The sequence below is a fragment of the Pogona vitticeps genome, chromosome 6 (genome assembly GCF_051106095.1).
Source record: "Pogona vitticeps strain Pit_001003342236 chromosome 6, PviZW2.1, whole genome shotgun sequence".
NCBI lineage: Eukaryota > Metazoa > Chordata > Lepidosauria > Squamata > Agamidae > Pogona > Pogona vitticeps.
The window spans coordinates 37734382-37762316 of record NC_135788.1 but is presented as its reverse complement, the minus strand read 5'-3'; the positions used below and the strand labels follow the sequence as shown (position 1 = coordinate 37762316).

At 37.3% G+C, this 27935-nt stretch overlaps 1 protein-coding gene and 1 long non-coding RNA gene across 2 annotated transcripts in view; one reads left to right on the top strand and one right to left on the bottom strand.

The window, feature by feature from the left end:
- The window catches only part of LOC144583461 (uncharacterized), a 42902-nt gene extending 28710 nt beyond the window's left edge, over positions 1 to 14192 (top strand). The window contains exon 3 of the long non-coding RNA XR_013537229.1: positions 264 to 14192. This is a non-coding gene — a long non-coding RNA (uncharacterized LOC144583461). The remainder of the gene's footprint in view (positions 1 to 263) is intronic.
- CHN2 (chimerin 2) overlaps positions 1 to 27935 on the bottom strand; it is a 147333-nt gene that overhangs the window by 59321 nt on the left and 60077 nt on the right. The window contains exons 4-6 of the mRNA XM_020780416.3: positions 16477 to 16508; positions 15315 to 15428; positions 14500 to 14788 (exon numbers count right to left, since the gene is read on the bottom strand). Coding sequence (XP_020636075.1) covers positions 14500 to 14788; positions 15315 to 15428; positions 16477 to 16508 — 435 coding nt within the window. The remainder of the gene's footprint in view (positions 1 to 14499; positions 14789 to 15314; positions 15429 to 16476; positions 16509 to 27935) is intronic.

Genomic DNA, 27935 nt, shown 5'->3' with positions numbered 1-27935 from the left:
TTCTCAAAAGTAACTAACAAGACAAAGACTTTTAAGTCACAAGATTTTTTTCAACAGGTTACTCATATATAACTTTGTACAGTATTACAGACATCTATGCTACTTGTTTCCAATAAACCACAAAGGCTCCTAATTACATGGAAACTTTGTTTTGAAATATTTGCCTCTTCAACAGTTGCTGGTTGAATCTCAGCAGCTATAGACTGTAATTTGCTATAGACTATAATTTTAAAACTCTTAACCAGGCCTTTTTTTTCTGCCAGACCAATTTCCTGAGCTCCATCATGATGTCACCAGAATATCTCAAGTTTGGCTGTGTGTGAAACGGAAAAGACTATACAAACAGAACAGATAAGCAGGAATGAAACTGTTTAAAATGTGGTCTATAAAAGGGAAAGAACTGGAACCATCGACCCAAGAATATACACTTAGCAGTAGGTTAATGAAGTCATAAGAAGTGAAAGCCAAAGAAAAGAAAAGAAAGTACAATAGAAGTAGAAGACAGATATCTAAGCAAACTACAAAAGTCTTTGCCAATTGCAAGATGATTTCAGATTGTCTAACAATGATAATATGGACTTTCAAATAACAAGGTGGATTAGAGCCTAAGCACAATTCATATGAGGCCACTCTGCCAAACCCCTGCTAGCCTTAAAACAGAAGCATCACTGTCTACTTACCTCACAGTTTAATCGAACCAGGAAACTTCAGATCCAAGAGGGCAAATGCAGGTTATTATGTGTTCACCTCAACATTTTAAGTAATAAAGATTGGAGGAAAATCAGCTAAATTGAACAATCTGAATGTATATGCTTGTCTTCTTAAACTTTTAATAAAATTTATTAAAATTGAATATTGTTAATGCGTATATAGAACGGTTAATAATAGTTAATGAATAGTCTCATTTAATGTCTGTTGCAATTTACTAGTCCTAAATAAAAACAACTTGACAAATTAGCATAAAACCTCTCTGACTCATTCAAGGAGAGACCCATGAAGCAGAGAAGGGAACTGAAAATGACATCTGCTGTCCAAAATATCCTACTTGATTATTGTCATCACTCTTTCTAAATAAGGAACTCAGATGGTAAGGGATGTGAAGATTGTAGCCAAATTTTTACTATTGAGAAACAAGATGGAGGTATCAGTACAGCAACCCTGACGTTTACAGATGTATATTGCCATCAACCCCCCCCCCCCCCAAATCTGTTGAAGATTGATCCTCTTCCATTGCCAGAGAATATAAATAAATGTGTAGAAAGAAAAATGGAACACAGGAGTGAAGAGAGGAAGGGGATTTCCTGATTTGAGAGTCAGGCTGGCCAGAATACTTCTTGGATGAAGAATGCACTGCAACATTTGGTGGCAGAACACACTGGCTTGCTCTAACACTAGTTTCAATCAGTTGAGTGCCTTTCAGGTTGAATCTGCCTAAACCACCTCTTTTCTACTCTCATCACACTGGGCTTCTTTGAACTGTACCAATTTACATATTACCCTAAGACAAACCAATTTGATTGGTCTGGCAAAGACCCAGCTTATTCACAAGGTCTGTATTTTATTGGCTAAAAGGAAATTTTTTAAAAGCAATGCAGCTGCTATACAGGAAAGTTTGGTAAGCTTGCCTGTAAGAAGTCTAAAGAGAAAATGTTTTCAAGACTTGACACAATGCCCATTGAAATTAAAAGGAACCTATCAGTTGACTTCAATGGACTTCGAACCAGGTTATATTGCTGTCTGGCTTTCAGCTGCTGTTTTAAGAGGATAACTGACTTGACTGACTGCTTTCTGTGAGAACAATTAAGGAAGAAAATCAGTGTGACATGCCCATGTTATATAGAGGAACACTGACTAGCAGTAAAATGAAAGTATGTTATGTAAAGGAGCACTAGTAGGGCCCTATTCATTCAAAGGCTCATATTGTACTGCCATAGAATAATAGTCATGAGGATGAAAAGTAATGAAACAAAGATTTAGGGCACTGATTATTGTGTGAATTTGTATCTGAGTATGGGATGCAAATCCTCTCAGACAGGTTTGCCACCCTCTACTCTCCCCCTTCCCTTTAAAGTATAAGAACCTGTCAGCCTTTTGGACAGATTTCTCTTCACTTGCCAGCCCTAATTTCATAATGGCTTTTGTCATCTATTAAATTAAAGTGAAAAATTAAATTAAGAATCCAAAACAGCCCTTGAAAGCACAATGAATGGAGAGCTCACCAAAACAAAAAGATAAACCTGGGTTATCCATGAATATCCCAGACATTTCATGCTTTCAAATGGGCTATGATGAAATTTATTCAATATTTGTTAGTTTGCATTTTCCAGTTAAAAAATGATCGTTATGAATGTAATAATGGTGGGAGTAATGACATGCAAATAGCTCATGAAATATACAGCCTCTTTTCTGAAACAAATATGCCTTTTCTCTAACCACATGAGACCACTCCACTCAGATTTCAGTGCATCTAACCTGTTACATTTTAGAGGGAAGAGAACATAGTATATTTCACAGGAACACATGTCAGTTTAGCAATGAGTTTGATAAAAACAAAAATGAGTATTTAAAAATATTCATCACTTCAACTAATTAGTTCCTTCTAAGCCAATTTGTTTTCACAAAAAGGCAGGTACCTGAATATCCTGTTTTTACTGTGTACTACAACAATAAATGTGTTCCACTATTTTACATATACAGCTGGAAAATATGTGGTATTTTCCAGTATTTTATTAAAAAAGAAGAAGAAATGAATGTTAGCACTCTGTAGCCCATCCTTACACATCTGTTTGTATAATATAGGGTTTGATAGGGAAGGAACTATAAAAACAGAATTCCTCACAAAAGCAGTAGCATAATGCACTTTGATCTGTCAGAGTGATCCTGACAATAGGGGTGAAGAATCCTTGTATGCTGAAGGATGCATTCAGCAGTTCATAGGACTGGCGGTACATGAAGCCAAAGCCAAAAGTGGGTGACGAAACTCCTTGTCCTTCTGTCATAACCCTTATTTTCCTGTGCCCCCCTTTCTCCCCTTTAATCTTCACCTAGCCACTCATTCTCTTTTTCCCCCTCCCCTCTCTCCTTTTCCACACACTTCTTACTCTTTCCGCTCATCCAGACAAACACATACTCAGGTAATCTATAATCCTTCTCTCTCTCTCTCTCTCTCTCTCTCTCTCTTGTAAATATTCTTTCATGCGCACAAAATACTGTTCAGTGCAGTGTTTCAAGTAAGCCTAAAATGGACTGGGCAACTCAGTGTGGAATTGAATTTTAAAGTCCTCCTTGGGATGTTTCACTCTGTGTCATTACAATTTTGCTAAAGAAAATGATGGCCAAACTAGACAAGATACTTAGCAAATAATTTAAAGCAAAGCTCCTATAAATATTTATCCCTTTATGAGCTACTAATTTTCATGCTACAGTTTTGGTCACTGAGAGGTAAACATGAAGTTCATTTACAAGTGCTAGCACTGTAATAACGGGAAATATATGTTTCTTATAACATATAATTTGACTCCAAGAGGGAAAGAGGGAGATACCAGCAAGCAAGTTGTTTACCATTCCAGAGATGGGGAAGGAAGAGGCATATTTGAACATAAATGCCTGACTGCCAGTAGTCTCAGTTGTGTAGTCTGAATCTTTTTAAAACATCGTTCCAAAATCCAAACTAAATCTGGAGACCACTGTACAGCAATATATGTTTTAATCCCACAGAAATGAATGGAACTTACATACAGCTAATTATATATTGGATTCTAGTTCTTGGCTTTTTTTTATACATAGCTTCTTTAGCGGCATAATTAGCCTACCGGTGGTATACAGCCATCATTAATCCCCTTGGGGGATACTGACATGATGAATACCACTGTAGATATTAGCAGTCAGCACTAATAACTATGTTGAATTGCAGAATGTCTTGCCATGATCAAATATACTCATATATAATTGACAGTGAAATGTTATTTATAAACCATTCCTTTATTGCTTGAAAACCAATCACTTGCTTGCAACACTTTAGGTGTCTATGTTTGCTTATACACTTCACACAAGACTCAACATTATTGTCATTTCAGTCATCACTGATTTTTGTGTGCTAATGAATAAAATTATGGTTCATTGTCATTTAATTTATCACCACTTACAAACCATACCCCAAGACATTATGGTTTAAAAATACTTCAAAGAAAGGCAATATTACTTCCAGTACTAAACTAGGCCAGGCTAGCTCATTAATTCACATGGCTTCACCTACTCTAAACTCTGATGCTATACCACATTGATGGTAACATTGTTAGTTTGATTGTAGGGGCACTTAGCTTGCATTGTATTTACAAAATACATGGGAGAACAGATGGAATTCAGAAAATATATTAAATCAAAATAATCAATGGGAAGTTATGGTTTTGCTTCCCTCTAAAAGTGTTTAAAATTAGCTTGATTGTTGATAGATGTAGTTGTCCCCAGTCTCTTACTATACATCAATACTGTTAAACCGTAAGCCTTGTGAAAGCAAGTAAGCAGGCACTATGAGAGGAGGCGAATGAAAGAAAGCAGATGTTAACTCACTGTCACAATTCAAACCATTCTCTCTTGCAATTCTTTCTATGTTGTAGTTTTCCAGGCCAGCTGGGAAAATAATCACTTTCAATGGGACTATGTCATAAGATAGGCTAAAGAACCTGGGCTTGTGGAGAAGAGTAGGGAGAGGAGAGTGACTTAATTTTCTCTTAATTGATACATTCAGCCATGCCATAAAACAATACTGTAGTTATAACACCTTTTCAGTGCTGGATCAAGTATACTCTTTAAAGTACTACAGCTGAAATCCTATCGCTTAACTTAGGAAGCTACAACTAGAGTAGGTAACTGAATCAATGGAAGGTACAGAAGAGTTGATTTACCAAATCTCCACTGATTTAATGGACGTACTCTAGCTACAACTTGCTATACTAAGCAACAGGAATTCAGCCTATACTGAAAGACAGGCTTTGAGATGCACCTATTTCTGGGCATGACAGCAAGGACGAAGATTATGCAACACTACAGTGTTCAAAGCACTTTGCAAAACTCGGCAAGTTACTTTTTAAATTACAGTTTCCAGAATCCACATGGCGATGCTGGCTGAGGAAATTCAGTTCAGTAGCAGGGCCTGTCCTACTACCAGACAGAGAGAGATAGCTGACTTAGGCAGCAGACAAAATGGAACAATCATAAAGTGCCGGAAGACAGTGGGCTGGGTAGCAGTCCCTTGCTTGCTGTCCTCAGGCACAGTGGATGAGTTTACCCTACCCCCTCTAGTAAACTCGGATTCAGCTATCACTTTGGTTGAGTTCTGTACATGGAACTGAAAGGAGCGCTTCATCTTTCAGCTCAGGCAGAAAAATATATTAGACCAGCCAAATCAGGCAGACAATTATGGGCTGAGCTCTGTGTGAGAGATGGCAGGTAGATCAAGGGCAAATATCCAGTTCACAGCTGAGGTGAAACTTTTTCTTTTCTTCTCTTCATAAATCCACCTTCCCTCCACAGAGCCCAGGGTGGCTCACCCGAGATGGTGATTGAGACCAAGATCACCTAATAAGTTTCATGGTTGAACTATGAGTTGCTTTCCTCAGCTATAGCTCTCCAGTCACTATAAAGCACTCAGCTAGGAACTTCATAAACTGGCTAGGGACTTCACAGCTCATTCAGCTAACCATGACTATATGCCATTCTTTTAAAAGAAAAAAAAAAGATTTAGTGACATCAGAATAGAAAAGGAAAATAAAATATAGTTTATCCAAAGCAGAAGAACAGGGGAAAGTCCACCCAGGGAAATCCCAGGCATTGCAAGGGAGAGGTCAAAGAGTACACTAAAGAGCAGTCATGCTTTTTATACTGAAAACAACACACATGGACATTATATGAATGTGTCTAGTTAAGGTCATACAGGAAATAATTAATTGTTCTTAAACAGATCTCAAAGAGTATCTACACTGGCATCTAATGGACCACTTATCCAGACGATTTAGCTGCAAGCTGTTCTTGGAGAGTGAGTTTGAGCAAAAACAAATCAACTGATGTATGCTGGCCACAAGGCATTTCTTTCCTTTACCTACTGAAAAAATTCCACAGACTTGATGTTATCTTAAGCTTTTATAGAAGTCCAAACTTCTGATTCATTTTCAAATCATCTCCCTGTATCTTTTTGGGATGTTTACACTACTGAAGAAATAAAGCCACATTGAAGTTTGCCAAATATAGCATATGAAAAAAAAATCATACTGTTGATGACAGACTGGCAAAAATGCATTGTCAACATTTTTGGTAGGCTGTGTTGTCTGAAATCAGTTGCAACCATTTTAAAGCAGGAAACAGATCCCACAAATGTCTGAATTATACTCAGTACTTCTCCTTTAAATCTCTGCTTGCCTCTGTAATGTCACATCTTTTCTATATCAAGTCCTTCTTTTGTAAAATTGTAACAGTTATGCCTTTCCTCATATCATTGTTGGTAGACTGGAGGAATTTCCCTAAAAGGAGATGCACATAATAAATAAAGCCTGCATGAACTATTTCACAAGCTACGGTAATTTGGCCTGATGTGAAGAAACTTGTAACAATATACATATGTATTTTAAAATTATCCTAAGCATAGAAGACAGTTGATAAGGTATATTATTCAATTCTAAACAGGCAGGAAGGCATAGCACTATCTCAGTCTTTGTCATCTAAGGTCAGTCAATGAAAAATCCAGTTTAAAAATACAAACTGGTGTTCCAGCTCACATAGAACATTAACTGAATGGTACCTGGTGCTCCAGTATCTTCTGTCTAGACTAACAAAGTAGGAAAACCAAGATTCAATTGAAAAAAAAACAAAACAAATCTTCTAGAATTATCTCCCTATGTGGACAGGAAATGTAACTTGAGGTTTAGAGATGATGCTGGAGAAAGCCAAAGGTTTTATGGATAAACAGCAAAACATGACTGGATCCTAAAACGTGCAAGGTAACCAAGCAAAAGCCTGGCAACAGGTAGGTTGGCGGATGGGCTTAGAAGGCTGACAGCTTTCAGACTCAAAAATTGTTGCAGGGGGAGGGGAGGGGGCAGCAAAAGCAAAATTAAAGAAGGCAAGATGCAGTAGGTTGGTGGGTCTGACAATAGTGAATTTGATTGCTTACAGGACCTTGCTTTTACATTTAGCTACTGAGAGGTGCTAAGGGCCAGGTTAATAACTGGAGGATGTCTGGTACACTGTTAAGGGCAATTTCTCATGCCAAGTCACACAATGATTGAGGATCTATGCTAGGAATCTGGTCATTGGTCCAGCCTGCTCAGAGAAGGAATCACATAAACGGTAGCTTTCTAGGAAACCAAGCTCACTTTACAGAACAAACTATATCTATATGACAAATTAAGCTTTTACTTGAGGGCATTAACACAGATTCACTCATGTTTGCTAAATGCTATGCTGGAAATGCTTCTAAGCTCGAAATCCCACAAATGTTTACCTGAGACTAAGGCCACACTGAACAGATCTAGATCTGTTTTGATGCTAGGTAAAGAGACACTGAATTGGACTTCACAGACAATATGACACAGGAGGCTTCATCAGGCCATAGTACAACAGCCTAGAGTGTGAATCTGGTGGCCTTTCAGATGCTGGTTCCCCATCACTTTGAACCATTAGCTGTGCTGGTTTAGGCTGATGGCAATTACAGTTCAACACTTTGTGGACAACCACACATGGCTCACCTCTGCCCTACAACTAAGTTAGACTGCTAGCATACTGTTGCTATAAATTTGGCCACTTTCAGGTAGAATATTAAAAACAAACGTTAATATTGTTGTTTTGGTCTCTTTCACTGAATTAGTAAATAGGACAACCTATGCTTCTATCTTAGCAACTGTACATTAAGGCTGCCATTTTAAAACACAGCCTGCTATTCAAATAATTTATGTACATAGTAAAACATATCAAAAGGAAATAGTGCTAACTTTGAAAACTTTTAGTCATGCATCTAATCTCACCTTCCATACACTGCTGGGTCAGAAAATAGTCACATACATATTTATCCTCATGTTTCAACATTACAAAAAAAGAGGATATTAATTTGTAACCTCATTTGCAACAAATTGCGAATGTTAGAATTTCAATGTACCAAAATTCTTATGTACACCTGCCACCTAGTGTTTGACACATGTATTTTCAAGAACAAACCACCCCTATATTTATAAACTTTAAAGTTTATTTTATAAACTAGTTTGTACACACCACTGGGAATTAATTTTTTAAAAAATCCCAGTGCTTTTAATTACATGATTTTATAAGACCTGCAACTCAAATATTATATTTTCAAATTGTTTTTCACAGTTTGTTTCATTTACAAAAAGAAAAAAAAATCCCATGCAGGTGGCTAGGTAGATTGGGATCCCTAGGCAACAGAATGAAGGAGCATAAAGGACTGCACATGAAATTCAATAGGAAATAATAAGATAAGCATCTATTGCCATGCATACATGTGCTTCTGTGCCCATCAGTGGCAACTGAGTCCATATGGCTGACTTCAGTAGGACTATACATAATGGCTGAAATTTTGTTATTTAGCATAAGAAAAATTGTAATTTTCAATCCATTCCTAACCAGCGAATAAGAAGTCCCCTAATGGGATTCTCAGGGTGCACACATGCACCAAGTCAATTCTGAGAATTGTTGCAGGGATCCTTTCCTTGTTTGCTAGGAACAGAATAAAATGGTGAATTCTCTTATACTAACCAACAGGATTTTACCTAAGGTTTAATATTAAACATTTATACCCTTAGTTTAGGACCAAACACAATTCTAACCATAATGACTTTGATTCTTAGTTCCTCTTCTGTTCACAATGTGTGATTTCTGCCAATGTTCCCTCCATCTGCAGCTCTCTTCCCCAGAGATAAATCCTCTCACCCAAGAAAAGAGATTTAGAATGCTCAGGGAGTTCCAGAGTTAACTGGCAAGCAGAAAAACCCATGAAATGAATGTGAATTTATCCTATTCACAGAAGAGAAATTGGGATCTAAACAAACACAAATTGCTTTTATTTCTGCTTATAATCATTGCATGTATCCTTAACCACATAAAATATTGCAGTTGAGAAATATTTAGCATGGTGTAAAGTGAGGGAAGGATTACAATGTAGTTGTGATGGATAATTATTTAATATTCATTCATTGGAAGCTATTGAAATACTCATTTTGAAAATATGAACAAATGAAGTCATAGGAAAAATACATGCAAAGCCAAATGAAACTAAATTCAAAACATATATCAGAGCTTAGCATGTTAGTTTTAAGACAGTAAGTTTTAAAAAATGTACAATTTTTTGATTTTGTGGAATTATTTGTATTCATGATTTAATTCCTGTTGCATATTTCAGTATTGTTTTTCACCACAGGTTATGTGGCATTGTGAGGATTTTAATTTTTAATCTGTAAACAGCCTGGAGTAGTGCTTGCACTAATAAGGTGGTCTATAAATCAAATGAATGAATTAATAAATGAATGAATAATTCAGTGTCCCAGAAAATAAGTTAATTATGGCTATTGTTAAAATGTAAACACAACTCCTTGCTTTCCTTACATTCATAAAACTGGTTACCTCTTAATTACCTAAAACTCTGTTGCATATATTTCATTCAGTATCAGGAAGGACAGTAAAAAACAAAATTTTTAAAAAGAAGACAAAATGTGTGGTTTTGTGGACAAGCCCACTTCCTCAGACATAAAAGTGGGACTACATGGCAAATATTTATACATTTAGTTTTTAAGGTGCCACAACGTTTTCTTCTTCTTCTTCTTCTTCTTCTTCTTCTTCTTCTTCTTCTTCTTCTTCTTCTTCTTCTTCTTCTTCTTCTTCTTCTTCTTCTTCTTCTTCTTCTTCTTCTTCTTCTTCTTCTTCTTCTTCATTTTTAAACGTTCTTTTATTTTTGCCTGATATGCTAGCACAGACTAAAATGACTACCCCTTCTAAAACTACTCCTGAGGAAGAACAGTGCAAGCCTGTGCCTAAACCATGTGATACTCCTTTCCCATCATTTAAAGAGACTAAATGCTCGTTGCTATAAAACAAACTACAAGTTACCGTTCCAATACAGAATTAAGTTATTCTTCATTGACTGAAGATTGCAGCTGTGTGTGCCATGAAACTCAGTGTGCAGGAGATAATATCTATGGAGAGTTTCTTAACATTTCATAGAACCATAGAATAATTGAGTTGGAAGGGGACCATGAAGTCATCCAATCCAATCCACTGCTCAATGCAGGAATCCAAATCAAAGCAGATCTGACAGATGGTTGTCCAATCTTCTCTTGAACACCTCCAGCGCTGGAGTGCTCACCATATCCTTAAGTAATTGGTTCCATTGTTGTATTGCTCTAAGTTAAGATTTTTTCCCTAATATTCAGCTAAAATCTGGCTTCCTGTAGGTTGGTCCATTACTGTGCGTTCTGCACTCTGGGATGACTGAGAACAGATCCTGTCCCTCCTCTATTTGACTACCTTTCAAGTAATTGAAAAGTGTTATCACATCCCCCTCAGTCTTCTTTTCTCAGGGCTAAACATGCCCAGTTTTTTCAGTATTTATTTAGAGGGCTTGGTTTCCAGTCCCTGATCATCCTTGTTGTCCTCCTCTGAACTTGCTCCAGTTTGTTGGAATCCTTCTTCAAGTGTGGCATCAAGTACTGTGATGGACACAATACTCTAGATTGAGGCCTAACCAGTGCTGAATACAGGGGAACTCGTACCTCATGGGATTTGGAGACTATACTTCTGTTAATGAATTCTAAAATTGCATTTGCCTCTTTTGCAGCCACATCACACTACTGGCTCATATTCAGCTTTTGATCTACAACAATTCCAAGATCCTTCTCACTTGAAGTACTACTGAGTCAAGTGTCTTAGATGTAGAACTTTGCACTTATCCCTTTTAAATTTCATTCTGTTGTTTTCAGCCCAGTGTTCAAGCCTACCAAGATATTTTTGAATTTTGTTCTTATATTCCAGGGTATTAGCTATTCCACCCAATTTTGTATCATCCACAAATCTGATAAGTATTCCCTCTACTCCCCCATCCAAGTCATTAAGGCTCAGTCCTGGGCACCAGGCCCAGGACTGAGCCTTATGGTACACTACTTGTTACCTTCTCCTGGTTTAAGAAAGAGCTACTGATAAGCATTCTCTAAGTACGAAACTGTAACCAACTGTGTATCCACCTAAAACCACTTCTATCCAGCCCTCACCTTCTTAACTTGCTAATCACAATATCATGGCAATTTGCTTAAAATAGTTAACCTTTTGCATGACTGTGAAACAGGATTTTGGCCATTAAATTACTAACATAGTCTATCTATACCATAGCCACTGGAAAAACTGTGATAATAATAAGTTATAATTAGTTAATTCCATACTCCAACCACCACACATGCAAATGCACCCTCTAGGTTTCTTTTAATCATATAATCTCAAATCCTTTGTTTGTGTAAACTATTGTGTATTCAGTTACTTCAAGAAAATTACATCTATTCGTGCACCTAGAAGAACTGACTTAAAATCTTAAACCAAAGTGAGCAACTGAAGCATATCTATAGACTTGTGCCTCTAAGATGACTAAATATAGATCTATACCTACAAAGTAGCATTTTATTTTTCAGTAATGATGTAATGAGGAAGAATCTGTACAGGAAATGAATGTGCTACTGCATCATTGTTGGTGTGATGGGAAATTATTTATCACGTTCTCTGTAACAGTTCCACAGGTAATTTCAGAAGCTTAACCTTAAATTACATTGCAGCACATGTACTACTACTGCAATTTAGTCATGGTTGTGCAACATGGCTGGTTCAAAACTTGCAGAACCATTTTTAATAACTCGGAATGGACAAAATGTTATAATCAATATTTGGATGTGCTCCACAGCACAACAGGCTGGAGTGCCATTTAAAATGAGTAAATAAGTATTACTCAGTTCTTAACTCCAAAGCTTAGGAAATCAACCACAGGATAGAAGCTTCACTGGCAGATTTATTTCTCACTTTTGTTGCCAGCAGTTTAGACATAAATGGCTGTGTGTTGCATTATTTTGAGGGGATAGCACATTTACACTGTTATACAAACTGTATACTCACTGCTTTACATTGTAGCCAAGTGTCATTTCTTCAGTGTTGTCACATGAAAAGATATACAGCACTAAAATATTTATGAAATGTGAGTGGTGTACTCATTTCTGTGATACACTGTATATGTGCCATAAACAACTACAATTTTTCCAGCATATTTGCCTAGATACATAAGAACTGTTTAAATAAATAGGAACAAGTTTAGAAAATTGCCTTTGGTTGACTGTCCCCAAACACATCTGGTTACCAAGCTTTCTTAAGATATACATTTCAGAAGTACTGTATATGTTTTAATCTAGTTCTGTTTTAACAGATCACAATTTGAAGACTGGGAGTACACATATACAGACATTGAAAACCACCACTACCATGCAACCCTACTCTACTTCTGCACATCAATGTATGCATTCTAAGAATTAGATAATATTTCTACAGGCCGAATGAGCTTGTACTGAATTTAGGACCAGGTTGAAAACTAGAATAGCTTGTCTTAAATCTGCAGACACTGTCTTAACAGGAATGCAATTTCTTCTCAGCTAGTAGCATATGTTTCTTTGGGATAAAAATATTTCTTCAAAATTTCAATGGTACTCCAAGTCTACTGACTAGTGAACATCATGATAGTTGATGGATGTGGTATGTATATCTTTGATTAAAACATACATTACATCAACTTCAGGCTATTTTCAATCAGATGCAATTGATTTTAACGTATTTTGTGAGTTTGTATCACTAGATTTTTATTGAATTTATTGGCTGAAATCCTAATGGGAACGATAGAGTTGCTGATTAAAAGCAGCTAATTAAAGGAGATTTTAGAGTACACAGGTTTCATCCAGAATGCAACTAAGTCATGTGCACCCAGAAACCCAGAAAATAAACCTTTAATCAGCAGTGATTTGCTGCTGCAAATCACTTCATCACCAGTGCACATGCTGGACTGTGCAACAGGATTTCAACCCGCTTCTGAATTTTAAAATTTCATTCTGTGCCATTCTAATACTTCTGGAATGCCATGCCTTGACTGTTAGTCTTGTTGCTGTGACTGGATTTAACACCATATTGTATCATGGATGCCAGCTCCACATACTAAAAGCCTTGTTGGATATGCTCCATTGGTACAAAAGGTGTACGTGCAAGGGTTGTAATAAACCATATCCAATACATGGGGATATATGCAGGCAAATTTACACCGACTGAATAAGGGTACATGTCCCCCAAACATGTTTGATACATTTAATTTTCACAACATCAATTGTCTATTGGAAAGACCGTTGTGGCAGTGAGAAGAGGGAAAGGAAAGTAGTCTCTCCTTCTCTTGTCCTTGTCTGTAAAGTTAATGGGGCAACATATTTAACAGGGGAACTTGTGAAGATTGTTGCATGAAACCATTCATGCACAGCTTAACAGTGTACACGATGGACCGATCAACTAGGGTTTAAAATACAGGGAACTGATTGTCAGATATATAACATGTTGATTTCTTTCCTGTTAGATAGTTCCATTTTAGGTACAAAAGCTTCCACATTTTGAATTATACTGAAGCAAAATCCAAAGCCGTGGTTCATCCCAGCTTTGTAAGGTCCTTCTCCTTCTTGGGATGTGGGACTTTCAAATTAACATTAACTCTTGATTGTGATGCAAACATGTCATATGATAAAAAGATTTTTATATATCATGTTTCAATCAGAGGGTTAAATCCAATGTTAATCCCATCTGGAGCAGGCCCCACTGAAATGAACAGAACTCATTAATTACTGTTAATTAAAGCTGAAAAAATCGCATTGAATCTACATAGGAGACTATCATTGGCTTCAGCTCAATGACACCAGAAAATGCTTATACAATTTCTTAGAAATGCCTTTATGATGTATTTTACAATTCTAGTTCATTTTAGCTGCAGTTCTCAGTAAATTCTATTACGTCAACCACTGCTTGTTTATTTGGTTTATATACACCTGTTACTTCTGTTAATTGTGAAACGCATAGTTAGAAGAAAAGAAAAGCAAAACCCAGGTTTAGATCCCTTCACCAAAAGAAAAAATTAAAAAGAGAGAATTGTACTTTGAGTTAAAGGCTAACAAACTTGAGATCTGGTGAGCAGTCAATGCTCTGTCAATAACAATATCAAGATCATGGCTATATTCTGTTTCAGACAAACATGACATTCCAGGCCCCATGTTAAGGGATTGGCCAACTCGGTGGTAGCACGTGTATTAGCATCCCAAATGACAACATACAAACCCTATCACTTTTTCCAAAACTTTTAAATATTTTAAAACTTTAGGTTTGCATTATCTATTTTTAAAAATAAAGTAATATATACAGATTTATTTTCCCAAAAATTAACCTCCTTACCTTTTCAACTGGTGCATTTTCTTCACATGTTGTGACACTAGCTTTCCTTGATTCAGTTTTTGATTTACTCAGTCGCCGGGACACTTTTTCTCTAAGCAAAGTGGCATATCCTATGTGTTCATAGATAGGATTTGTTGTCATTTTTGAAATATATTCAGAAGCCTTGGTTTCTATGTACAGTGTTATCAAGCCATCCGTTACCAAATCATGGATTGATTCAAACCTCTTCTCCCCTACAAAGTGCTTCCCATCATAAAAAAGCCTGTAGTTTAATGTCTGATTGCCAAATCTGCATTAAAAAAGAAGAAAGTTGCTAGTTTAGTATATGAACAATTTTTTCCCCAAATTATGTGCTATATAGGAATGACACCTTCCTTATCAACTTTAAAGGCAATGAAAGCTATTACATAATAGAAACTGCATTCAGTCAAGGAAGGTTGGTGTTTGGAATGCAGGAACATGACTTTCAAAAACACATGGCTCAGTTCAGAGGTAACATTCCCAATGACTTAATCACGATGATGCACTGAAAGATACCTTTTAAATAACTCCATCTTTAACTCATTTTTGGAGTAAGAATTCCCCATCTTGACTCACTTATGGCATGACTATGTTAAAAAAGTAACTATGATGTCTGAAAAAAAATTTAAAAATAGCCTGTGGTATTGCAATATCTAACAGATGTCTGTTGCCTTCTATAATTTTAAAGACATATTGTTTTGTACATATTTATTACAGCAGCATTGCCAATGTGGATAAGCATAAGGTTTCTTTGGTACACAAACACTTATTAGAATATAAGTGGCAGAGCTTACCTGAGAGCTAGAGTATAGCAACCAGGTTGTCGCTGGCTCTCTCTGAGAATATAAGCTCCTTCTACACCAGCAAGCAATTCATCTGCTTGCTCACGAGAAATAATCCCATGAAACCTGGCAGAAAAGAAAGCCAAACATTTCGAGAAAAATCCTGTAAACCACAGGAACCCATTATTAAACAAAGAAGAAGGTTTGCAGACTGCAAGGAAAATACTGTATCACACACCTGAACCTGGGCACAATTACAGATTGGCATCAAGAGATCCTGGTTGCTAAAGTAAGGCTAGCTAACCATGGAATGAAAATATTTTTTTATCAGGATGGCAGCTGGTTGAGGAGAAAAGAGTAAAATTTCCCTTCCTTGCTCAGTGAAAATCACCATTGACATCTGATATAAATTTTAAAAACTTCTGACCCCTTTAGTTTTGTAATGGCCAGAATCCTATTGGTGTTTGTGTAAGACATATGTAACTTCCTATGGTTAACTGCAGATAATACCATGAGGGGCCAGGCTACATCTTGACTGTGCATTCAGGCATGTGACATGCCTTGGCACTTTGTCAATTAGCCACAATTAGCCACAGCATGATCACAGTAAGATTCTGCCCGATTTAGCATCCTGTCCAATTATTAGCACAAATCTTGGAAGAATCAAGACATAAGAATCCTAAAGGTGGATACAGTACATCTAAAGTACTATCCAAAGCAGAAGGATAGTATACTCCAAAAGTTGACGATTGCAATCTCTGCAGCACCATGTTGCTTGACTATTCCATTAAACAAATCCCTCTAATATGGGCAGATAGCAGCCATTACAGCAAGAGAAAATGCACTGGTTTTTTTTTTAACACCTGTGCAAGAGCTAACAAAAGACTTCACACTACATAGTGCCACAATGTAACAGCGGAGGCACAAGGAGATGACAGAAAGCCAGAGATTTACAACTGCTCTTATAAAATGAGCCCCAAAATGTTGTGCTCTGAGTGATATCTGGAAAGGCAAAGTGTTATCAAGCTAAGAATACGGGCATTTGAGGAAAAACAATTATATATAAAATAAGAAAAAAAGTTTTGGAATCTCTTTGTTAACCATCAAGAATTATCAACTTTAAAGTTGCACATTAGGAAACAATGTATAATTTTACAAGTACTTCAATACATACTCTCTGCCATAGTATTTTGGTCTGTTCTCCACCTAGATGCAAATAAAAAGAAATAGTTTAGCAAATCAGCAGAAACAACATTAGAATGTAATGTTTGAAAATATAAAATCTTTAATATTTGCCCAAGATCAAACCCTCATGCGTGCTCTCTTGTACAGGAATACAGAGGCTTAGATGCCCTTCACAAAAATGAAGCTTGGGATGTATGAAACCTGTTATTGCACATTTTAAGTCACAACTACTTAAAAAGAAAGCAGAACAATTATAATCACATTTCTTTATTGTGCAGACACTAGGGAGGCTTTTCCTGACTGGCTATCTAAGAAACATTTTAAAATGGGATGGTTTGAAAAGCGGTTTTTAAAAAATCTGATGTGATGTTTTGACCTAACACTTTAAATATAATATTTATTTAATTATTTTAAAATATTTGAACAATTTATTGTTTTTAGTTTTTAATGTTGTGTTTTAAATTATGTATGCCACCTTGGGTTCTTTTTTTAGGAGCGAGCGAGCGAGCGAGCAAGCAAGCAAGCAAGCAGGGAGACTCCTGCCAGCCACCTTTTCAGTCATAGCCAGCCATCTAAAATATGATGAAAATAATGCTTATAGCTGCTCTTGTACATACAGTAGGTGTGGTTTCCGGACCAAGCAAGGAGATGTGCCTTCACACTGGGCAATACTCTCATGCTAGGGTCACAAGCTGCCTGTGCTTACATTATGCTCACATGCCAGAGAAGTGTTCTGAGCACTCAAAAGCACTATGCACTATATATTTATTAATCACTGCCCAAGGCCCAATATAGTAATTCTGCACACTGGACTGTTTCCATCAGTGGAGTCAGGAAGGGGCAATCTTCTCTCCACAGCAATCCACCTGACACCTCAAAACCTGACCTGGAGGAGTAGCCAACTCTCTAGAGCCAGTTTTTAGATAGCATGGGGGCCAATGTGAAGAGCATTCTTTTATGCTGGTGATTGGGCATAGGGCATTATTATTTTTATAGGAGGGCATATTTTCCACCATGTGCAACAACAAAAACATACCCCAGTTGAGCAAGGGAATGCCTTTTAAGTCAAGTCATGGAGTTGCTACAGAATTATGGTTTTGCTTAATGAAAGCCACTTTGTGCTTTCTCAATATTCAGCTTTCTCTGCTGGCTTTTATTTTGTTCAATTTGTCCTATGGTGTGTATTAAATTCAAGTAATGAAATAATCAAAATGTCAAGTCTGAGGAACACTTTAAGAATGCTAAAAGACTTAAAAAAAGATGTATCTATATACTAGCTTTTTAAGAGTGAGGGAGAGTTTTATATGCTGGCATCTCAATCATAAACACATCTATTTATACTGGGATACTGTTAATTTCAATTTGTTTGAAAGTGTACCTGAGTATACTTCAGGTTATAACCTGTACGAGAAAACACTTTCTATTAATTTTGAAATAAGTGGTGACTGCAAAGCAACGGTATCTGGATGACTTTTCTCAGGAGAATTCATTGCAAATGCTGCACATAATCCTGAATTTAATTTGGTGTTTACAAGCAAATGAATATTAGGCCAGCAGGGGGCAGATCCTTACAAATTTTGATGCACTATGTTTTTGGTTCATATTTAAAACAATATTTGAATATTAAGATGACCTTAGTGTAAAAAGTCATTTACACATGTACCCCTAACGAACAGTCTTTTATATACTGGTGTATCCTCACAGAAACTTATTGGGCCGATCTATAAAGGTAAGCTTTAATATCATTGTTATGTTACAATGAGTGTTTAGTGCTTCAAAAATAAAGACATTTTAACAAAGAAAAATTACTTAAAATATTCTGTGTTGGTGCCATAAATTTTTTAAAAAGTACTTCACGGCTGAGCCTTTGAATTGGTAGTCTGTGACTGGCAGGTTTTATTGAAGGCATAGATACAATAAAGGTGAACTTCCCTCTATCTGGCCCATTGCAATGATTATTTGGGATACTGTCATACTTGATACTTCTGCAGCTTTATCCAAATATGGCAAGATATTATCTGTGGCATGGCTTCCAACTTTGTAAAATGTCTTCTACTTATCTAACCTTGTTTTTCATCCTCATACGTTAAGACTATTATAGCTGGTCACAAACCTTGTTGATGCAAAAGGAAAGTACTGGCCAAAACTCTACTACCAACTTATGCTCGTGCAAGGGAAATTATGTAAGTCACTACAACAAATTGCTATTCATTAACAAGGTGCTGGTTCCATTTCTGAAGCACACCAAACTTTGCCCAGTTCACATTAAAAAAAAAAAAAACATTAACTTGTCAATTCAGAGTCATTTTTCAACTGTACCACAGTAGAGATGCTGCAGGTTCAATTCAGCAGTTATCTTTGCTAAACACATAGTGTAGACAAGCTCGAATGTTTCATGATTCTGATTAGTACAAATCCTGTTTCTGCAGGGACCAGCACAATGCTTCATTGACAACATCAAAAACTGAACAGCAGCAATTACCTTAAACAAAATTCCTCACAACGTATTCCTGCCTATCTTCTACGTAGCCCCTGATGTATTTCAGACATAATACTGTATTACAGGAGAGATACTCAGACCTTCAGATGAATCATAGTGAGATATCTTTGCAGTAGTTGGTATCTGTTTACTACTATATACATATTTCTCAATTCCAATGCCACAGAACTTAGAATATCAACTCTAAAATGTCAGAAAAACTTCATGAAAGTGCTTGTCTCAAAAATAATATTTTATTAAGTTACAGGCATGGTCTAGTTCTCTGACTTCAAGATCGGGGTTGTTATAATATGACAGGTTTTGGATATATGACTACATTTATACAGTATTAGAGAAAGCCATACCTTATATTACATCCTAATTTATTTCATATCTGAGCAAATCCTTGCAGAAGTAAAAAACTATGAGATAATTTACAGCATAATTTTGGTCTGAGAGATGGAGAAATTTCTGGATAAATTTCTGTTTAAAAAATGGTAGACACACTCCAGAGATTCACTCTTTATGCCCTTAGTAATAGCTATCATCATGTCCCATTGAGTCAATTCTGATTTATGGCATCCTTTTTTAAGGGCTTCCAGGTAGAGAATACACTGAAATGGTTAACCATTCCCTTCTTTTGAGATGCCCTGGGACTGTGCAGGTTGCCCAAGGCCACACTGGTGGGCTCTACTTGTTGGAGTCACAGTAAGGAATTGAACTGTCCACCTCTGTCAGATAACTAAACCATTCAGTTATCCAACCAGCTGCATTATGTCCTTAGGCTACTAAGAAGAGAGAGACAGTTCCACTGAAACCAATGCATTTAGATAAAGATATCAGTTTTACTGACTCAACAAAATATATTAAAGCTTTCAATGACCTTGAATTGTAACTTTTTTTCCCCTTTGGAAATGTATTATAGTCATCTTCCATCAGGACAACGAAATCCTATTCTAAAAAGTTTTGCTTCTGAATGATAGCAGATCCCTGGAAATATATAGTGCCTAATTCATGTAAGATAAATATTGGCCCTAAGGATGGTTTGCCATCTCAAGCAAATGATCTGCATACAACTCAATATCCAAACTGATGTGAAACATCAGATATCACTCAAATGATTTCTTATGGTTTCAGAACTAAACTGGCCTTTTTAGTACAATATTTTTCCTTCTCTTAATGTCAGAAAGATAAATTTAGACAGTGAAAAGGATTTTAGTTTCCTAAAATTCCATAAGTATCAGTAACAATTATTATTTCTCAAGTCTGAAGATTAAGGTTCACTAAATTCTACCATCCTTACAAGTCAGTTCATCCTCTCCAATTAAACATTATAGGCATGTTTCAATACCTGCAGCTTACCTCTGTTTCCAATCATTTTTTCAACCCACCAGGATGTTGAATGCTCAGGATGCTTTTTTGCAAAAGGTCTGAAATCTTTTGCAACTAATCATTCAGACCCATTTGTTTTATGAAAGAGGTTTGTCTCTAAAGTTTCACATCCTTCTTACACATATGGACTCATTAAAATGGCACTGTATTTCACCATCCTCTTCTCATATACCTTAGCAATATCTGTACTGTATGATATTGTCTAATTCTTCCATTTCTGGGCCATTGCCATACACTGCAGCCTAACAGAACGCCTTTGTGCTCCTTTATTTCTCTATATATTACCTTTGATGTTTTTTGTTTAAGTTTCAGATGGACAGACTTTATAGGCTGGTGAGGTCCATGAAGTGGAACCAGATGCAAAACAGTCACTCAAGAAGGTAGACCTATAATAGTGTATGAGTCTTTTCTCAACACATACTCAACCCATGAACATATTTTTAGCAACAGAACTAGAATTCAGGCATAAATTCTAGTCCATGTAAACTACTACTGTTTTCCCCAACCTTCTCTGATTTCAAGAGTTTGATCTAGGACAGATAAGTAGGTTTCTTATTGTTTTTATTGTTAAAACGTCAGAAAACAAGTAACCTTGTTAGAATCATACCACCTTGAACATAACGTCTGATTTTTGAAGTGAAGTAGGCTCTAGGCTCAGTTAGTATAAGGATGAGAGGCCACCCTGGAATACCAAGGAGTTTGAGTTAGAGATAGGAATCATAGAATAATGAAGTTGGAAGGGGCCTATAAGGCAATTGACTCCAAACCCCCCTGCTCAATGCAAGAATACAAATCGAAGGATATCTGCCAGGTAGTTGTCTAAATTTCTCTTTTAAAAATGCTGCCTGAAATCTTTGAGAGCTACTGCTACTTAGAGCTAATTATACTATGCTAGACATACTAATCTCTGACTTTGTATAAGGCATGTTCCGATGTTCCTTGTTGCTATGCTCCAAAACACCAGGATATGCTGATTTATATCCTGCCTGTCCTTGGTCCAAATAGTAGCTGCTGTGTGATTAGGAAAAAGAGCAACTAACTGATTGCAAAGACAACACTATGTATCAATTTCTGCTTTGTCTGGTTTAACAGTGCCCAGAATGTAATAATGGCTTCTTGGTAAAATTACATTCACACCATGTCGAAGCAAATCTGATTTCAAAATTACGTGCAAATAGTTGACTTTTTATTTAGAGCTACTGACATCCATTAATGTGGCCAAACTTCCTGAAAAAGAATAAATAATATTTTCTAATTCCCATGCACTGTAAAAAAAAGTTCAATAAATAAAAGCCTACTAAAATATAAAATGAAAATGCAGCATATCATTTAGAAAGCTGGGCTGTTTATTTTTTTTATCATTAATTGTTAGTACCAGAAAATTTTCAAAGTAAACAAATACCTGACTTTGCCTCATAGTTAACAAGGCTTTATAAAAAATTACTACCCTATTTATTTCAGGACAAACCATTTTACAACATCATTGTAAGAACCATATAATATATGATGTAGCTGTAATAAAATGTTTCGGAATCTATGACTCAGAAGGTACAGAAGTACCAGAAGTACTACTCTTGTCTCCATACTTGGCTACTGGTGGATCTGCCAAGATAATTCTTGTAGCAGAAATTTCCCAGAGATTCTACTATTCTTCTGTAATAGAAATGATTTATAATATCAATGGAAAATATATGCAATCTATTTTCTAATCTCCAAGATAATGTAGTCCTTTAAATGAGGACTGAAGAAAAAAGACCTTGACTATATTTCCAAGTGCTAATATAGCATTTAAAATGTATACTCTTTTCTAGAATCATTTCACTAAAGGTGGAAGTGTAGGTAGCAGATTGCAGAAGATTTTATTGAGCCTTTTGTAACTGAGAATAGCAGATTCCTCTTTACCCATTGCCTGTATCTAAAGATCAAGTTACAATCACACAGTAGTCCTTTCTCATCCTCCATAATTATATTTGTACCTACACACCCACCCATGTTGGCTAATCATCTAATCTCTTAATGATGGGAAAATCTGAAAGGTACATTAGCAAGCAGTATAAAGTTCAGAATATTTGCATACACCGGACATTAGTATACTGTCTAATGAGTAGGATGGAAAGCAACAAGCACAGGTTCTGTATCTTAGTCATCCTATATTGAAGAACCATAATGATCCAGTAATAGGAGAGCACATTTTGCCTGAGAAGCTTAGGTCAAATGAATGGATACAAAGACACTAGCATGATATATAGAGTGTGCAATAAAATGTTTGTTTTTAAAACTAGACATGGCAGAAAGTGTTTAAACATGGGGGGGGGGGGAAGAATGAAGTGGCCTTCAAGTTTTAGAGATATTAGAATATTAAAAGGAACATGACTAAGTCACATCTCTTTGCCTTCCCCCAAAAAGTCTGCCTTAGGGTTTTCAGACTACTATCTGCTATAATCTTCTCTACTTCATTCTTAACCTTACTAACAGATTTGCATGAGAAGCTGGTTACAAGATTGCAAGGACAGTAAGGGAGCTTTGCACTCATTCTCTGCAATATAAATTAGATGCTCATACTCTGCATTTACTACAGGGATGTCAAAGAGACCACACACCTATTTGCATGTTCTGAAGGACACACACAAGCCACACTGAGTTCTAACATACCCAACAGCTTATATGTGTAACTCAAACTGAAAGCAAAAAAGCCAAATCCTACAAATGAAAGAAATGAAGCTGCAGCATCAGCAAACTGTACATATGAAAAAAATCTTCACAAAGTCAAAAAAGTCCAAAGAAAAGTGCATAAGAAATGTAACAAATCTGTAAGCAATGAAGCCTTAAAACAAAAAGAAAGTAAACAAAAAAATAAAACCCTTGCACAAAATCTAGGTGGAAACACAGTAAGAGAATTTAATAAACATCCATAGCGCTATGTATAAGCCATGAGATAATTAAACAGGAGAGAATGTAGATGATAGTACTTCACACATACAGAAATAAGGTGTTAATGGCATGCATTTGATGGGAAGAAGATGGGCGGAACTAACTGTCTGCAGGTCCTCATTCTAAAAATGAACAACTTCTACAATACTCAACCTGTCAGAACAGCTAACAATACCAGCATGTGTGACATCAAGCCAAACTCAAAGTAATAAAGACCTCCAAAACTACATACGTTCTATAAATAAAGATGACATAGTTCTGGGCTCACAAAAGGAACCACTGCGTGAAAAGTATGAGCAAACTTTGCAATCCTATTCGCATATACAAAAAGCCAACATTCAACTATAAGAAAAAGTAACATTTGAGTTATTCCTTCCAGTTTCTACACTAGAACTGTACAGGGCACAAAAAGGGAAATAAGTCCTTTTTATCTATCTCACAACCGCAAAGACAAAGGAGTAGTTTTTAATGTTCTTTCTACTGGACATGATTAATACACTCTAATTTCTGCCTGCCAGCTACACTTGCACCTCTTTTCTTCCTGTTTCAGCTGCATATCCTGATAACCCAAATGATCTATGATGATGGTAAAAGCGCAGAAACTGATTACAATGACCCCCGATGTTCAATACAAATTGTGATCCGTTAACCAAACATTATTTTCCTGTCTTCACTCCCCTCATTCTTTTTTCTTTAGCATCACTCCTCTTTAAGCTTAGCTGGCCTTAAGTTTCCACTGCATTAAATCAGCTGTTAACTTTCAATATATGACAACATAGAGTGAGAATGCGCATTCATTCATTCACTAGCTACTGGTTAATTTCCAGGCCCAGCTCAAAATGCTGGTGATGATGTATAAAGCCCTATGTGGTTTGGCTCCAGGCTATCTGGAGGCCTGTGTCTCCCTGTAAGAGACTACTTGGTTCTTAATATCCTCAGCAGAGACTATTTTGTATGTCCCAACAACTTCACACTTGATAATGACAATAGTGAGGGCCTTCTTGGTGGCTGCTCCCAAGCAATAGAACTCTGGTTGTTTTTTTTTTTTTTTAGTATTCTAATATTTTATTTTATTTTTGAGCTGAACCTGTTTTTAAGCCAATGTTGTAAGCTGTCTTGGGACCTCCAAGGGAGAAGACAGGGATATAAGAAATATATGCATGTTACAAGTGAGTGCATTTTAGATGAAATCCTGAACAAAGCTATATCCACTGAAGTCCTTAAGAAAATATTTCTGAATCATTTAAGTTTTTTGCATTTATTACTCAGTGCTAGGTTAAGAACATGCAGAAAGCAATATCAGATAACTTCTTCTTGCTGAGGAAAGTGGGAGGAGAATGATTAAATTTGTCTGTGTTAAGTGGTTACTTTCATAAGAAATTTATTTATTTATTTATTTATTTATTTATTTATTTATTTATTTATTTATTTATTTATTTATTTATTTATTTATTTACCCTGCCTTTCTCCTTAAAAAGACCCAAGTGTAGTGATTAAAGATGGGCATGAACCTCCGGTTTGATGGTTCATGCTGGTTCATCCTTTGGATGAACTGGTGTTCAGCACTTCCCAGCCCCGTCTCCTCTAACAGGCACCCACTCAGAGGCAGTGCCCCGGCTTCCCTGCTCTAGCTCCTCCAGGTGCTGTCTCTGAGTGGGCATCCACCAGAGGAGGCGGGGCCTTAAAGTGATGAACACCTGTTTGTCCAAAGGACAAATTGCTGTAGCATGAATTTCTGAACTGGTGGTTCATGCCCATCTCTATTAGTGATTAGAGTGTCTTCATGTCCCTACCCAGTCTTGAAGCTCACTGTGTTCCTCTTCTGGTCTGAGGCAGGGCAGACAAGGGCAACCCAAGGAGAATTCCAGATAAATAGCTTGCTCTGACAATTGTGAGGACTTGACTCTTCATACATTGGTACTCAGAAGCCCCCTGAGTTCCTTCCATTCCCTGAAAATTGGAAGGCACTGAAGAAGCAGTACTCTGATCTGGAGCTTAGGCCTCCTTTTCTCTCCACTAGCTTATTGAAGGCATGCTGTCACCAGTGGTATTATCAGTTCCAAGCATATAAAGGCTGCTCTAGAGGTGTATACTAGTCCCTGACTGAGGCTGCGTCTCTGGTTGAGGATCATAAATCTCTAACATTTCAGTTTCCTTTTGTTTTCAGTTATCCTTTTAGAAAGGCAGCAAAAACCCAGTATGACTGGATTTGGTTTCATTTTTCATCACATGTAAGACTGGCTTATTTGTGTTCTGCTGTTCTAACAAACTATTCTCAACATGACAACACATAACTGTCATAATATCAAAACTTTGAAAACTTATATTAAAAAACTGGTGGTCTTTCTCTGAAGCCATGCTTCTTTCTCAGGAATTTGCACACTCACTTATTCCAGAGAGGGGCAGGGGAGGAATGGAGGGATGGAGGGAGAAGTAGAAGGAAAGGGACAGACCCAATTTCATTCTTAGCTAGAGTGTGGAAATTATCTCACCTTTACCATACTATGTACAGGTTGAAAAGCCTGTTTGTACTTGCACATGGCTATTCCCAACCCATGCTAAAAGCAAGAATATAGCTCTCTCATAGCAACACATTGTCTGTAAACAGTTCAATTCAATGTACCTGCCAATTTCCTCTGCAAATGACATCTCCAGAAAATCTCAGCCTAGGGCAAGTTCTATGTGGCACATACTGCCACATAGGGCAGTATGTGGACCGAGAACTCCCAGAAGTACAAGCTGGATTCCGAAGAGGCAGAGGAACTCGAGACCAAATTGCTAACTTGCGCTGGATTATGGAGAAAGCCAGAGAGTTCCAGAAAAATATCTACTTCTGCTTCATTGACTATGCGAAAGCCTTTGACTGTGTGGACCACAGCAAACTACGGCAAGTTCTTAAAGAAATGGGAGTGCCTGACCACTTTATCTGTCTCCTGAGAAACCTATATGTGGGACAGGAAGCAACAGTTAGAACTGGTCATGGAACAACTGAGTGGTTCAAAATTGGGAAAGGAGTACGGCAAGGCTGTATATTGTCCCCCAGCTTATTTAACTTATATGCAGAATACATCATGCGGAAGGCTGGACTGGAAGAAACCCAAGCCGGAATTAAGATTGCCGGAAGAAATATCAACAACCTCCGATATGCAGATGATACCACTCTGATGGCAGAAAGTGAGGAGGAATTAAAGAACCTTGTAATGAGAGTGAAAGAGGAGAGTGCAAAAAACGGTCTGAAACTCAACATCAAAAAAACTAAGATCATGGCCACTGGTCCCATCACCTCCTGGGAAATAGAAGGGGAAGATATGGAGGCAGTGTCAAATTTTATCTTCCTGGGCTCCATGATTACTTCAGATGGAGACAGCAGCCCTGAAATTAAAAGGCGCCTTCTTCTTGGGAGGAAAGCGATGACAAATCTTGACAGCATCTTGAAAAGCAGAGACATCACCTTGCCAACAAAAGTCCGAATAGTCAAAGCTATGGTTTTTCCTGTCATGATGTATGGAAGTGAGAGCTGGACCATAAAGAAAGCAGACCGCCGAAGAATTGATGCCTTTGAATTGTGGTGCTGGAGGAGGCTCTTGAGAATCCCCTGGACTGCAAGGAGAACAAACCTATCAGTTCTAAAGGAAATCAACCCTGAGTGCTCACTTGAAGGACAGATCCTGAAGCTGAGGCTCCAGTACTTTGGCCATCTCATGAGAAGAAAAGAGTCCTTGGAAAAAACCTTGATGTTAGGAAGGTGTGATGGCAAGAGGAGAAGGGGACGACCAAGGATGAGATGGCTGGACAGTGTCTGCGAAGCAACCAACATGAACCTGACACAACTCCGGGAGGCAGTAGAAGACAGGAGGGCCTGGCGTGCTCTGGTCCATGGGGTCACGAAGAGTCGGACACGACTAAACGACTAAACACACACACACAGGGCAAGTTCATATGGGAAAATGTTGTTTGTCAGATTTAGAAATTAAATAGCTGAAAGAGTCATCTAGACCAGTGTTCCCCAACCTTGGGCCTCCAGATGTTCTTGGACTACAACTCCCAGAAGCCTTCACCACCACCTCTGCTGGCTAGGATTTCTGGGAGTTGAAGTCCAAGAACATCTGGAGGCCCAAGGTTGAGGACCACTGATCTAGACTACCCACTGCCCAGTTCAAGAGCCACAGGGCAGGAAGGTTGCTACAGATAGTTGTGCTGACTCTGCTTGACTATTTCCAGCAAATGGGAACCCAGCATCTGTAGAAGCAAGTTGATGTTCTGGAGATTCTTTTAATGCTTAACTGAAAGGTACCTCCTTGCAGTCTCTACTCATCAGTTTTCATTTTGCCATCTGGTGCAGCAGAGCAAACAGCACTGCTCTCTATTTCACATGAGTGCTTTTCAGATATTTGAAGATCTCTTTCATGTCTCCTTTTAATCTTCTCTATTCCACACTAATTATATTCAGCTCTTTCAAAATCATTCCTCAACGGACTTGGTTTCCAGGCCCTCTTACCATCTTGGTCACCCTCCTCTGGATGTGTTCCAGTTGGCCAATGTCTCACTTAATTGCTGACCTATACACACAACTCCAAATTTAGTCTGACATATGCAGAACAGGGCAGAATGATTACTTCTTACCAATTTGACTCAAGAGCTCTATT